Source organism: Ranitomeya imitator, chromosome 3 (assembly GCF_032444005.1).
Source record: "Ranitomeya imitator isolate aRanImi1 chromosome 3, aRanImi1.pri, whole genome shotgun sequence".
Classification (NCBI taxonomy): domain Eukaryota; kingdom Metazoa; phylum Chordata; class Amphibia; order Anura; family Dendrobatidae; genus Ranitomeya; species Ranitomeya imitator.
This window is the reverse complement of record NC_091284.1, coordinates 521,143,005-521,158,117: the sequence shown is the minus strand read 5'-3', so window position 1 is coordinate 521,158,117 and position 15,113 is coordinate 521,143,005. Positions and strand designations below refer to the sequence as shown.

Below are 15,113 nucleotides of genomic sequence, written 5' to 3'. Positions count from 1 at the left end.
ACTCTCAGCCTGGGCAAGGAGGGCATTAATCAGAGAGGCAGCATAGAGACCAAAGGTAACCCTAAAGTAGAGACTGGAGTATCTGTCCATATGACCACAATAAACCGTAAACTCCACAGAGGTGGCCTTTAAGGAAATGTGGAGAGAAAAAAAGGCTTTACTTACACACAAAATTGTATGGCTCGTTTTGAGCTTGCCAAAAGACATGTGGGAGACTCCCCAAATGTATGGAGGAAGGTGCTGTGGTTAGATGAAACCAAAATTGAACTTTTTGGCCACCAAGGAAAACGCTATGTCTGGTGCCAAACCAACACAGATCATCACCCAGAACATCGTTCCCACAGTGAAACATGGTGATGGGAGCATCATGCTATGGAGATATTTTTCAGCTGTGGTCAGACTGCTCCAGTTCCTTCAAATTAGATGGTTTCCTCTGGTGAACTGGAGCAGTTTTACCTTGTGAAATGGGTAAAGATCCTAGTGGCAAGATGTAGAAAGCTTATACAGACTTATCCAAAGCGACTTACAGCTGTAATTGGTGCAAAGGGAGGCTCTACAAAGTACTGACTTTAGGGGGGTGAATAATTATGCACACTGAAGTTTTCAGTTATTTAGTCCTATTTGTTGTTTGCTTCACAATAAAAAGAAAACCAAATGTTCACAGTTGTAGCCATGTTCTTTGCATGAACTGATGCAAACCCTCAAAACAACCAGTGAAATTCCAGGTTGTGAGGTAGCAAAATACAAAAACTGCCAAGGGGGGATGTGAATACTTCTGCAAGCTATTGTATATATATCTCCGTTCTTTTCCATTTCCTCACTGAATATATGATACAAACAGCAGCAACTTACAACAAAGGAACAAGCTAATTAAGCGTTGTCCTTCCAAGTGTAATTACAGAGTCACATCAGGATAACTGAATTTTAAGTGACTTGTAAAGAAAGCTCCTGTATGAAAGTGAACGGTGCCGCATCTGTGTGTAATTAAAAAGCAATATAGTGATACTTGTTATCTCTCATTATTAACTTAGTACTGCAGGAAGTAATGGAAGTGGAAAACGTAACAAGACTAGCTAAAGACTTCTCGGTGATGCAGAAACGAAGACCTCACTACAATAATACTGAAGAATGCAAGTAATATAAATACAAGAAAGGGTTTTTCCAAAAATAAAACTGATCGGTAAGAGGATTTCTGAAAATGATACATGAATGGTATAAATAAATGTATTCTACAGCTGAGGCTCCTAATGGCAGCACTGGAAACAATGCACCTCCTGACACTGTTGAATTTTACGCGTGTTTTTATGGTAAATTCACAGAACAGCACATAATAATCTGCGTTTAGCACAAATGTTTTCTTCTGGTATAATTACGACCATATTATCCAGGACAGCCTAATCCTGCTGTAGGTCCATGACCTTGTAAATCTAGGTTATTACAGCTTGCAATTGTATCCTATCACAAAGTACAGGTATTTTGAAGGAACACTGAAAAAGTTCTATCGTCCGAATTCATAGACACAACATTTTGTTAGTTTTGCACCACATCTGGATCTTAAATAGTGATGAGTAAACGTGCTCGGATAAGGTGTTATGCTGGGGTTCTAACCAAGTGTGTTTGGCGTGCTCGAAAAATATGTTTGAGTCTCAACGTTGGCTGTTCGACAGCCGCAACTCATGCAGGGATTGTCTAACAAACAGGCATCCCCTAAGTGTTTCGGCTGTCGAACAACCGCGAGACATGCACCCGCAGGGACTCAAACATTTTTTTGAGCACGTCAAGTCACTCGGTTAGTACCTGAGCATAACACCTTAGCTGAGCATTGTTGCTCATCACTAATCCTAAATTATCTAGAATTGGATCATATGTACAGGGAGAACAAACATACCTCCATCAACCGGTAAAAGAACTTGACCATTTCTGTACCACGTAATGTTGGCGTCTGGGTAGCTGTCGTTAGCAACGCAATCCCCGACCTGTACAAATGACATGTCACGGTAAGATATCTGAAGCTATAAATTCAGTGAGAGTTGATCTTGTAATGACTTCTCCTACATTTACCTTATTTAGCTTCCCTGTCTCCATAAATGCCGGCTGGTTGATGATCTCAGGTTTGGAAGGTGGCTCTAAAATGAGGAGTGTGGCAGAGTATGTTATAAAAGGTAGGGCATACTTGTAAGCAGTCACCAGGAACAACCCATATGGAGCAAACCTCTGCTATCTGAATACTAACTAGATCCATTCATACACAGCAGATCTGATTTAGATATGTAGCAGAGTACATTACAATTCATTGTTCTGCTCACATAGATTTCTCCATGGATTTGGGGGCATTTTATATTCTCAGTACGCCTATTGTGTACCGTATATTGCGTATTTACAGCACATTTTTCTGCACCAAAAACCAGTATTGGAAGAACATGCTGCATAAAATACTCAGTTTAGGGAAAAAAAATTACCGGTACGTGTTTTTGTTGCATCTTTTTTTCTATTCATTCAAATGGGTGAAAAACGCTACAAAAATTTTGAAAGAAGTCACATGCTGCAATTATGAAAAAAACGCTTTGTTGTTTCAAATGCGCAAGGGAAAAGTAGGCGGCATGTGCATGAGATTTCAGAAATCGTATTCACTTTGCAGGTACTGTGAAAACAAAAAAAATAAAAATAAAAAAAAAACAGAAAAAATGGCAAATGCATGGTGTATGAACAAGCCCTTAAATTGCCAACTATGGTCTGCAAAGGGTGAAATTCATGGCAAACTCCACATTGATCATGTTCTGACCCTATTACAATTATAAGCCGTGTTCCTAAACCTCTGGCCCCAGTAGTCCACAATACCGTAGAATCTGCGGGTGCCAATAGCTGGGGATTCTTAACCCTATTTTCTGGTTTCCTTTTTCTCCGCACTTCTTTCAGCAGCCATAATGTACGGTATGTATTTTAGCATCGATATAGCAATATGACCACGTTTCTTTTTTTTGCTGGATGAGTTGTAGTTTTGAATTACACCATCCATTTACCAAATAATTTACTAAAAATGGTGAAAATAAAACAAAAACGCAATTCCACCAATGTTTTTTGAGTTTCCTTCAGATGGATTTAGTTGTGAAGTAAAAATGACCTGGCAGCTCCATTCTTCGGGTCAGAGCGATTACTGCAAATCTAATTGTGTAGTACTTTTTATTATTTTAATGCGAAAAGCAATTTAGAACAATTTATAAAAATGAAAATAAGTTGTTGGAGCAGTGCAAGGGCTTCTTTTTTGCATATGACTTTTTAAATTGCAATTTTTTGGGGGGGGAGAAGTGAGATGTTAGAGAGCTAGTGGTCTGCCAAAAACCCCTGTGCCTGCCAATACGGTGCTCTGTTGAAACCGCAGTCTCCGGCTGGACTTCATAGAAGGCTGTGATTTTTACTATATACTTCAATATGTTAAAGTCTGAAAAAATTCAATAAAATACATGTTTGTATCTCTGCTTCCATAAGTCAAAAACGTAAAGAGAAAATAATTGGAAAAGCCAGAATTGCATTTTTAGTCACCACCATGATTCAAAAAATTATATCAGAACCAACAAAACATTGTACCTATCCCAAAACTGTATCAATAAAAACGTCAGTTTGCTCTACGAAAACAAGACCGTGCGCATTTTTCAATAGAAATATAAAAAAGTTACAGGTCTCAAAAAAATGGCGACAAAAAATACATTTATTTCAAAAGTCAACATTTTTTTCACCACTAAAATAATAATAATAATACAAAAAAAATTGGACAAATTTGCTATTGCCGTCATTGTACTGACCAGGAGAATCATAAAAAGCAGAATGAACATAGTAAAAATAAAACCCTAAAAACAATGTTGGGACTTTTTATCTGGCAATTTTACAGTACTTGGAATTTTGGCAAAATTAATGATGTCGTAACAAAAAAGGGCAACTCTTCCAGAAAATACTAAGCTCTGCCATATCTATATCAATGGAAAAATGGAAAAAACAAAAAGTTATGACTCTTGGAAGAAAAGGAGAAAGAGATGAAGACAGGCGAAAATTTATTCTCAAGAGGAAGTTAATATTTCAAATGGAAAAATATTAATTTTATATATATATATATATATATATATATATATATATATATATATATATATATATATATAATACGGTATATAACATATGCTGTAATCTTTTTTTTTTATTTTAAGGAAGTATGTCTCTCAATTTATGCTGTCCAAACCACAAGCCAAGTATGATTTCCTCTGCAACACTCGGTAGCCCACAGAAATAGATTTGAATAGTCCGGCACTGCTCCCCGCCACAGTTGAGTCACCATAGGGGTCTTGAGGTTGCGATTCTTTCATCACTTGTACTATATAGGATAGTAACGTATTGAAGTAGATAGCGAGATTGACATTCTTTTATGAAGTCTAGAGGGTGGGGCCCAATTCATACACAAATCAGAAACCAGGCCATGGAAATGTCACAGAGCGGGATTGTCAGACATGGTGTAGAAGCAGCAATCAGAGCTAGCTCTGGTCACTGCTGTTAGAGGCAGATACTGGCAGTATAGTACCGGTGGCACATGTATAGGGTGGGCTGTGGAGCACGTACCAAGCTAGCACATCTTGACTATCATGGATGTAGAAAGAAATGTACGTAAGGTGTAAGGGTCATCCATCAAGACATATCCAACTGTTAAGGTGGTCATGTGATCGAAACAATAGCACCCAGGCATGAAAGTGTTAAACATCATCTGCCGGGATTACTTCAGGAAGCATACAGTAACTCGCTCTAGAAGAATAATGGCCTTTGTGCATTTACCTTTCGGCTCAGTCATATTTCTTTCCAAAGTACACACAGGTTTTCACACCGGTAAGAACCCCAGCAGAGCATAGACGAGGATCAGCCAATACAATGTATTATTAATGCGAAATGCCCTATAATATCCTCGGCATATTCTGAGAAACCGCTAATATGTCTAACAAATGCAAGTCATGAAAAAATACAGCATTCGGAAATATGTCCTATTCTGTAACGGGAAGAATGATCTTTTTTTTTCCTCCTGGAGCACAATTGCCTCCAAACCTTTGGATTTGTCTTGTTAAACAATGCTGCTCTAATGCAAGGTAAGAAGTCAAAATTGCTGCTAATGACGAGCATGATTCAGAGGTTTCCTGCAGCCTGACAGCAAGCGATGATATAGAACAAAATGTTCCCTTTTCTAATTAAGCTTCCTGGAAACTGTCCCCAGACACAAAATCATAAATTTGGCATAACGGTGGTGTGTACTTACTGAAAACTTTCACTAGTGTCGGCTCTTCAAACACATTTTCTTCTGTTATGAGCATGCATACAAATCTCTTCTCATCGGTGATCCTTGCGTTTGAGATGGACAACGTGTAGTTCTCCGACAGCTCCAAGCGCCCACTGTACTCCGGCACGCTATCATAACTGGTTTTATTCTTCACAGCGGATCGAGTGGCTACGAACACGGCAACTCCGTCTGGCTGTTCCTGTGCACAAACAAACGTTCAAGCCCTGGGCATGGAGCATGTCCTTCTGTCACCGGGAAGTCTGCGCTGATGAAATATTCACTAAGGGACTTCAGTAAAAGGGTACACGGCATAGTAACATTTCAGAAACGTTCATTGATGGGGACCCGGGTGCGGAGACACCCAATAATTACTGAGTGAAGGGTCAGAGGCAGCTGTCAATTGATTGATGTGCCTCTTCAGATCTAGTGGTACAAGGGCTCTTAGACGCTTCCATCAATCCGAACTCCGAGAAGAGCATTGCTGCTCAGAATATAAGGGACAAAGCTTGACTCATTGCTTTAGCGATCACTAGGAGCTTCACCACCAAGAGGACCATCATGGCTCCAAACTTCTGAAATGTCACTATGACAGGAATTTTTCAGCAGGTTTTCAACATGCAATCTGAAAGCATCATGATATAGGGGCAGAGACCCTGATTCCAGTGGCTGTTTGGCTGTTTAATTAAAATCACTCCAAGCTATGCTAGATCTGCAGCAGAGAAAACTCATTCTGTGACATCTGCTGCATTCAGTAACCTAAATGATACATTGCTTGAATCAGAGCCTCATGCTGCTGTCAGATTACATAGCAAAAACCTGCTGACATATTCCCTTTAACAGATTAGTAAAATGACAAGTGCTCTCGAAAAAGAGAAAATACATGTATTAATAATTAGTAATTAAAGATGTAGACCCTGGTATATCTCTTGTCCCGGATAATTTCCTTAAAGGGAACCTGTCACCCCCAAAATCGAAGGTGAGCTGCGGCCACCGGCATCAGGGGCTTATCTACAGCATTCTGGAATGATGTAGATAAGCCTCCGATGTATCCTGAAAGATGAGAAAAAGAGGTTAGATTATACTCACCCAGGGGCGGTCCCGGTCCAGTTCTGATCCGAAGGGCATCGCGGTCCAGTCCGGGGCCTCCCATCTCCTTACGATGACGTCCTCTTCTTGTCTTCACGCTGCGGCTCCGGCATACTGATTTGCCCTGTTGAGGGCAGAGCAAAGTACTGCAGTGCGCAGGGAAAGGTCAGAGAGGCCCAGCACCTGCGCACTGCAGTACTTTGCCTGCCTCAACAGGGCAAATCAGTATGCCGGAGCCGCAGCGTGAAGACAAGAAGAGGACGTCATCGTAAGGAGATGGGAGGCCCCAAACCTAACCTCTTTTTCTCATCTTTTCGGATACATCGGGGCTTATCTACAGCATTCCAGAATGCTGTAGATAAGCCCTTGATGCCGGTGGGCTTAGCTCACCTTCCATTTTGGGGGGGGGGGGGGGGGGGGACAGGTTCCCTTTAAGCTTTTACTGATTATACACAAACCAAACTCTACATTCAAGAGGGATCGAGGGTATAAAAATTGTTAATAAGAAGATAAATACTCTGATGCAGAGTAGTGGAAGTGAATGTGACAACTCTGTATCTGCAGGGGTGTAAATGCAGGACTTCTAGTGAGGGCACTACAGATTGATGCCATGTGATGGACCATCAAACAACCAATATTCTAATATGGCTGACAAGGGTGGCGCGCCAAAGGAATATTTATTAGCATTCACTAAAGGAAGAAGCCCTCCCATGAAGGTTTTTTGTTTTGAGTATATGTGTATGTGGTGTAGTGTGAGTGTATTAATATAGGTACTCACCTTCCGCTGTCTTTTCCAGGATCCAATACCGTTCTGCTCCTCTTCTCAGTGACATCACTGCTCTTCAGGATATCCGGATCACTCTGTGAGAGCAGGAAGTCTCTTTTAGAATGTAAGCCCATGGAGCCTCGTTCTGACGCTACACAGACTTGCATTGTGAAAGCCACTTCTGGGTCACGCAGAATGAACCGGAGAGTCTGCAGAGCAGTGATGAAAAGAGGAGCATGACAGCGGTGGTAGGAGAGTACAGTGAGTACGGAAAGTATCCAGACCCTTTAAATTCGTCACTCTTTCTTTCATAGCAGCCATTTGGTAAATTCAAAAAAGTTAATTTTTCACACACATGTACACTCTGCACCCCATCTTGACTGAAAAAAACAGAACTGTAGAAATTTTTGCAAATTTATTAAAAAGGAAAAACTGAAATATCACATGGTCATAAGTATTCAGAACTTTTGCTCAGACACATATTTAAAGCTGGTTTCACAATAGCATATGGGAGGGCTGCGGATGGCAGCGTACTTCCTCCCGTCTCCTCCATGAAACCCCGCCTACGTTCTGCCTACTACTCCTTGTGTGTTGCGTTGCGCTGCATACTTATCTTTCATATTGGGTATGCAGGCCATATGAATGTATGCGGATACCTCCGCATGCGCCATTTTATCGCTGCGCCGACCGCAACATGTTGCATTCGTAACAGCGTCAAAAAGGCGCATACGAAAGCATCCACATACATTCATATGGCCTGCATACCCAATGTTAAAGATAGGTATGCAGGGCAACGTAGCACACAAGGAGTAGTAGGCGGAGCGTAAGCGGAACGTAGGTGGGGATTCATGGAGGAAGAAGGGAGGAAGTGCACTAGTGTGAAACCAGCCTAAGTCACATGCTGTCCTGTCATGGATCCCTACTCCGTGGTGTCACTTATTCGTCACATGCCTGCTCTCACACGTGACTTGTGGTTGTGCCTGCAAAATGAACCTTTTTGAATTTACCAAATGGCTGCAATAAAGCAGAGAGTGAAAAATTTAAAGGGGTCTGAATAATTTCCGTACCCACTGTATATATACACATTGACACTATACTACATACACAGATTAATTAAAAAAAAACCCCAAAAAACAACTATCTTAGAAGGGAGCCCGTCAGCAGGATTGTGCACAGTAACCTACATAAAGTGTCAGGTCGGCGCCGTTATACTGATTACAATGACATCTTGCGGTTGATGTTTAATCTTTATTTTCAGTTATGAGCTAATGATATTCTCGTGCCCCGGGGCGGGCTGTGGGAGCTTCATGTGGTGCTCTGATTAGGTATTCATGTGTATGGCTTCTGACAGTTCACTGATCCCTCAGTGACCTGCCTCCTATTTTACATAATGCATGTGTAATGTGCAGTTAATTCTTTTATTCCACGCTATAAATAAATTCATTAAAATTCATTAAAAAAGTTTCTCAAAATGGTGTCAGCGCAGTAGCAGCTATCGGCCATCCAATATCAGCTTCTGCTCAGGCGGCACCATCTTACTAGAGAAAAAAAGAAATGCCGCTCATAGCAATCAAGCAGTGACAACCATAGAGGTCTACTGGAGACCTCTGGTTGTTATGCCAACCCATCAGCGATCCACGGTCATGTGACATGGGCACCGATGGGCGGGATTTGCACTTGCCGGAAGCACGTGTTAAATGCCGCTGTCAGGGATTGACATTGGCATTTAACTACTTAACAGCAGTGGGAGGATAGCGATTCCACCCCCGGCTGTTAGAGGCACATTTTAGCTGTTCAAAACAGCTGACATGAGCCAGAAAAGATGTGGGCTCAGCGGCGGAGCCCTCATCAAAGGGAGGGAGTCCGACATCGGCGTACTACTATGCCCGATGTTGGAAAGGGGTTAATCAGTATAAAGGCGCCAACCTGGCATTGTAGGTTACGCAGCACAATCCTGCTGACAGGTTCCCTTTAATGGGAGGGCATTTTTAGGCTACACAGATAATTCAGGACAACTACAATGTACACGTGTCCATACGCATCAAACATATTTTGTCCAAACCCAAAGGTTTAGGTGGATCCAGCTGACAGCTGAATGTACAATGTTCAGACAGTAGATGTCAGATGAAAGAAGCTTTGTGCATGATGGGTTTCCCCATGCCTGATTCTTTGTGCGCACAGGAAGTCAGCAACGGCCAGCAGTGTGAAAAGAGCCGCGGTCAGTTTTGTGTATGACCACCAACTAAAAAAATCAGTTAGGGAACAGCATTATTATGACAGATTCTAAGAGCTATGAAGACTAAAGACTTTTAAATACGATACTTACATATTTCCATTTTCCAAACAGAAGGCCATCAAGTTTTTCTTGACTACGACCACAAGGTATATCAATTGCTTCTCCAAAAATTGCACTAACCGTATGTAAACCAAAACCTGCAAGTAAAAAAAACAAACAATGATTTATGACATGAAAGCAGCGGTTACATCATTCTATGATAGACCCGTCTGCCATGAATACACACATAACACATACAACTTTCTGTTATAGCTGACATGAAGACTCCATTTTGCCAAACCAGTATGAATAAGACAAAACCTCAGATACAATTCAAGTGAAATATCCTAAAACACCACACACGACCGCCAGACTCATTCGTAGATTGATATTAAAAACAACTTTAGGCAAGTAATATGGCATAGGATGTGTAGGACGCCAGATCCTGGAGATGACAGGGATTACCACCATTGCACGAGTAAACAATTTGCCTTCTGAACAGACGTGGTTTCTGTTTGTGCAGGTTTTATGTAAGATTGATACCATTAACCTGCTTAGATTTCATATAAATCCCCAAATATTTATTCTGCAATTCCGAGGTTCATCAGTTTTGTTAAACAGACACTTAGCAATGCTATAGGGTGGATCCGACATGGTATAAAGAGCAAACAAACAAAAAAACGCCAACCTCAGGGATATGTGTAAAACAAACAAAAAAAAGTAGTATATATACTCAACTGCTCATTCCCCTTGGATACAACACAGAGTTTGGACTGGAAGTGGTGATGTTCCGTTCTTTGATCACCTGACCACTAAGGCCTGTGATTGGCTGCAGTGGTAAGATCTCTGGAAAGGCGTGTCAATAAATGCGTCTCTTATGATGCGCTGCTCCAGTCACCTGACCACAGCATCCGATGATCCTGGTCTTACTGGACACTGAAGAACAGGACATATCCACTTTTGGTCCTAGCTAGTGAAGAGATGAAAATGAAGGTGGGAAAACAATGTAAATAAAGGGCATCACTGCCCTTTATTTACCTTGTTTCCCCACCTTCATTTGTACAGCTGGCAAAGGGGAGTGAGGGATAGTCCACGGTGAGTGGGGACACCAAAAAATTGTCTCTTAGGGTGCCAACCTCCACAGCCAGGCAGGGGTGATAATAGGCCTATTGTAGGGTCTTGACAGGCAGTGGAATGGTCTTTTTTTATATCTTTTGGTATTTTACCAATTAATTCACTGGATTGGTGTTTTTTTTAAGATTGAAATATTAAAAATTGATTTTAAAGGGAATATATGTTCACATACTTTTGAATGGCACCATTTATTTTATCATCTCGTACTGTAAAGCTGAAAAACAAAATCCCAGTTGCAGCAAAAGTGCAAAAAAAAAGTGCAATTCCAAAAGTTTTTTTTTTCCTTAACAAGTTCTCTATACGGAAAATGACCTGCAATGTGATTCTACATGTAAGGATGATTATGAGGATACCAAACGTGCATAGTTGGTTTTGTTTTTTTAAGTGGTGAAAAAAAAGTTTAAAAAAAAAAATAAATAAAAAATTTGCCTATATCGACGTTTTGAAAGACCCGTAACGTTTTCAATTTATAGTCGATGGGGATGTGTGGGATTATTTTTTGCACCCGGAGCTGTTATTTTCATTGGTACAATTTTGGGGTAGATATGATGTTTTGACCCCTCTTATTGCACAATATTGCAGTGTTGCAGCAGCCAAAAAAGTGGAAATCTGGCATTAAAGGGAACCTGTCACCCCGTTTTTTGAGATTGAGCTATAAATACTGTTAAATAGGGCCTGCGCTGTGCGTTACTATAGTGTATGTAGTGTACCCCGATTCCCCATGTATGCTGAGAAATACATTACCAAAGTCGCCGTTTTCGCCTGTCAATCAGGCTGGTCTGGTCAGGTGGGCGTGTTCACAGCGCTCTTTTCTTCCCCAGCTTTCCGTTGGTGGCGTAGTGGTGTGCGCATGTCCAGAGTTCCGACTTCCCTGCGCCCACGTGAAGACACAGCGCGCGATCTGCGCTGTAATCCCTTGCATCGGTGGGGGCGGCCATCTTCCTGTGGCCGCGCGTGCGCAGATGGAGTGCTCTGCTGCACGGGGCTTCAGGAAAATGGCCGCGGGCAGCCGCGCGTGCGCATTAGAGATCGCGGCCGCCATTTTCCCAAAGCCGAGATGCAAACTCTTCTGCTCAGGGTACACTACATACACTATAGTAATGCACAGCACAGGCCCTATTTAACAGTATTTATAGCTCAATCTCAAAAAACGGGGTGACAGGTTCCCTTTAACATCTTTTTCCCTTATTAAGCTGTTCACCCATTGAATAAACCATTTGATATTTTGATAGATCATAATTTTACAGACATAATTATACCACATATCTGTATTTCTTTTTAATTACTTCATTATTAAATGGGGCAAAAGGGTGAGGTTTGAACTTTTATAGTTTTAAAAACTTTTTTTTTTACATTTCACTGTATTTGTTAGTCCTTTGACCTGCATTCACTCAATCACTTCTGCTACATACAAGTATACTACAGTACTGCTGTATATAGCAAATGTCAGAAGCTGGCATTCACAGGAGACCGCTTATTACAGGCACAGTGGTCTTCAAAACAATGTGTGCAGAATTATTAGGCAAGTTGTATTTTAGAGGATTATTTTTATTATTGATCAATAACTATGTTCTCAATGAACCCAAAAGACTCATAAATATCAAAGCTTAATATTTTTGGAAGTTGGAGTGTTTTTTTTTTTTTTACATTTTGTTATCTTAGGAGGATATCTGTTTGTGCAGGTAACTATTACTGTGCAGAATTATTAGGCAACTTAATAAAAACCAAATAGATTACCATCTCACTTGTTTATTTTCACCAGGTAAACTAATATGACTGCACAACATTTATAAATAAAGATTTCTGACATGCAAAAACAACCCCCCCCCCCCCAAATAGTGACCAATATAGTCCCCTTTTTTTATGATGACACCAAACAGCCTTCCATCCATAGATTCTGTCAGTTGCTTGATCTGTTTAAGATCAACATTGTGTGCAGCAGCCACCACAGCTTCCCAGACACTGTTCCGAGAGGTGGACTGTTTTCCCTCCCTGTAGATCTCACATTTTATGAGGGACCACAGGTTCTCTATGGGATTCAGATCAGGTGAACAAGGTGGCCATGTCGTTATTTTTTCTTCTTTGAGATCTTTACTTGCCAGCCACGCTGTGGAGTAGTTGGAGGCATGTGATGGAGCATTGTCCTGCATGAAAATCATGTTTTTCTTGAACGATACCGACTTCTTCCTGTACCACTGCTTGAAGAAGTTGTCTTCCAGAAACTGGCAGTAGGTCTGGGAGTTAAGCTTCACTCCATGCTCAACCCAAAAAGGTCCCACAAGTTCATCTTTGATGATACCAGCCCATACCAGTACCCCACCTCCACCTTGCTGGCATCTGAGTCGGAGTGGAGCTCTCTGCCCTTTACTGATCCAGCCTCTGGCCCATCCATCAGGACCAACAAGAGTCATTCTCATTCCATCAGTCCATAAAACCTTTGAAAAGTCCGTCTTAAGATATTTCTTGGCCCAGTCTTGACATTTTATCTGATGTTTCTTGTTCAAAGGTGGTCGTTTTTCAGCCTTCCTTACCTTGGCCATGTCCCTGAGTATCGCACATCTTGTGCTTTTTGTTACTCCAGTAATCTTGCAGCTCTGAAATATGGCAAAACTGGTGGCAAATGGCATCTTGGCAGCTTCACGCTTGATTTTCCTCAATTCATGGGCAGTTATTTTGCGCCTTTTTTGCCCAACACGCTTCTTGCGACCCTGTTGGCTATTTGCCATAAAACGCTTGATTGTTCGGTGATCACGCTTCAAAAGTTTGGCAATTTCAAGACTTCTGCATCCCTCTGCAAGACATCTCACAATTTTGGACTTTTCAGAGCCCGTCAAATCTATCTTCTGACCCATTTTAGCAAAGGAAAGGAAGTTGCCTAATAATTACGCACACCTTATATAGGGGTTTGATGTCATTAGACAACACCCCTCATCATTACAGAGATGCACATCACCTGATTTACTTAATTGGTAGTTGGCTCTCAAGCCTGAACAACTTGGAGCAAGACAACATGTATAAAAAGGATCACGTGATCAAAATACAACTTGCCTAATAATTCTGCACACAGTGTAGACCCTTCGGTAGTCAAATCAACTCATCAGTGTACCGTGATCGCGTCCAGTGGCACCAATGGGCGCATGGAATATTGCGCCCCCTTTCCAGGGTGTTGTAAATTCTGCTGTCAGATATAGCTGACACATATAACACAGCCCACGTAGTACAGTTATATGAAAAAGTTTGGGCACCCCTATTAATCTTAACCTTAATGTTTTATAAAAAATGTTTTTTTTTGCAACAGCTATTTCAGTTTCATATATCTAATAACTGTTGGACACTGTAATGTTTCTGCCTTGAAATGAGGTTTATTGTACTAACACAAAATGTGCAATCTGCATTCAAACTAAATTTGACAGGTGCATAAGTATGGGCACCCCACCAGAAAATTGACATTAATATTTAGTAGATCCTCCTTTTGCAAAAATAACAGCCTCTAGTCGCTTCCTGTAGCTTTTAATGAGTTCCTGGATCCTGGATGAAGGTATTTTTGACCATTCCTCTTTACAAAACAATTCCAGTTCAGTTAAGTTGGTGGTTTGGCTTAGCGACTCCACGGTCCTGGTTCTATCCATGTTTTTCATAGATATAACTCGTACCTATTACAATCAAATGAGCTGTGGACATGTCCTTGCATTTTCGAGGACTGAATGGTCCGCACCAGAACGCAGAAACATGTCTGATTTTGACCAGAGTCATGAATTAAACTTACCAATGCAAGTCTATGGGTCTGTGAAGAAAAAAATAAACAAAAAGGACAGTACTTAAATGCCATCATCAGTGTTCTGTAAGTTTTTCAGATTGAGAAACCTCCATCCTTTATTTTTTCTACGGAAGAGAAAAACTAATGAAACCCTGATGGTAAAAACTGACACTGACCAAACACTGATGAAAACCAGATCCAAAGCAATGATAAAAACCAGTATGTTTCTGCGTACAAGAAAAATCACTGATGTGTGAATGAGCCTTGAGGTTGTTCCCGATACTCGGCAATCTTCGCTCGTATGGGATACAGCCATACCATGTAGAAAGTGCTGGCCTCATCAGCAGCTACATGTAGAACTGCTTTGGAGAAATATTGAATTCTTTTCCTGAGTAAGGCAAAGGGGCTAAAGTGTTCTGTTCGAAAAGGGATCTTTTTAAAAGAGAGAATTGTCTAATTTTTAACAGTGCCACAAATTTGCCCTTAGACAAATACAAGAAAGAAGTAGCATCAGAGAAACAATAGACTGAATGGCAGAACAGCTACGTGTAACATCTCGCATTTCATTGATCTGCGCTATACTGTTCTAACAATTATTTCACATAAAAGACCTCGTACTGAACAATAGCTCGGCAGCTTCTCAGTCACAAAGGTATTTCATGTATCACTAAGGCTATGTGCACACGTTCAGGATTTCTCGCAGAAAATTCCTGAGAATTCCGGACATTTTCTGCAAGAAATCCGCAAGAAAACCGCATGCGTTTTTGCTGAGATTTTGACGCGTTTTTGC

General features: G+C 41.0%; 1 protein-coding gene across 2 annotated transcripts in view; it reads right to left on the bottom strand.

Moving 5' to 3' along the window:
* Positions 1–15,113, bottom strand: part of ALCAM (activated leukocyte cell adhesion molecule) — a 142,709-nt gene that overhangs the window by 60,458 nt on the left and 67,138 nt on the right. For both annotated transcript variants that reach the window (XM_069757751.1, XM_069757750.1), the window contains exons 2-5: positions 9,484–9,590; positions 5,285–5,504; positions 2,062–2,126; positions 1,889–1,976 (exon numbers count right to left, since the gene is read on the bottom strand). In XM_069757751.1, coding sequence (XP_069613852.1) covers positions 1,889–1,976; positions 2,062–2,126; positions 5,285–5,504; positions 9,484–9,590 — 480 coding nt within the window. The remainder of the gene's footprint in view (positions 1–1,888; positions 1,977–2,061; positions 2,127–5,284; positions 5,505–9,483; positions 9,591–15,113) is intronic.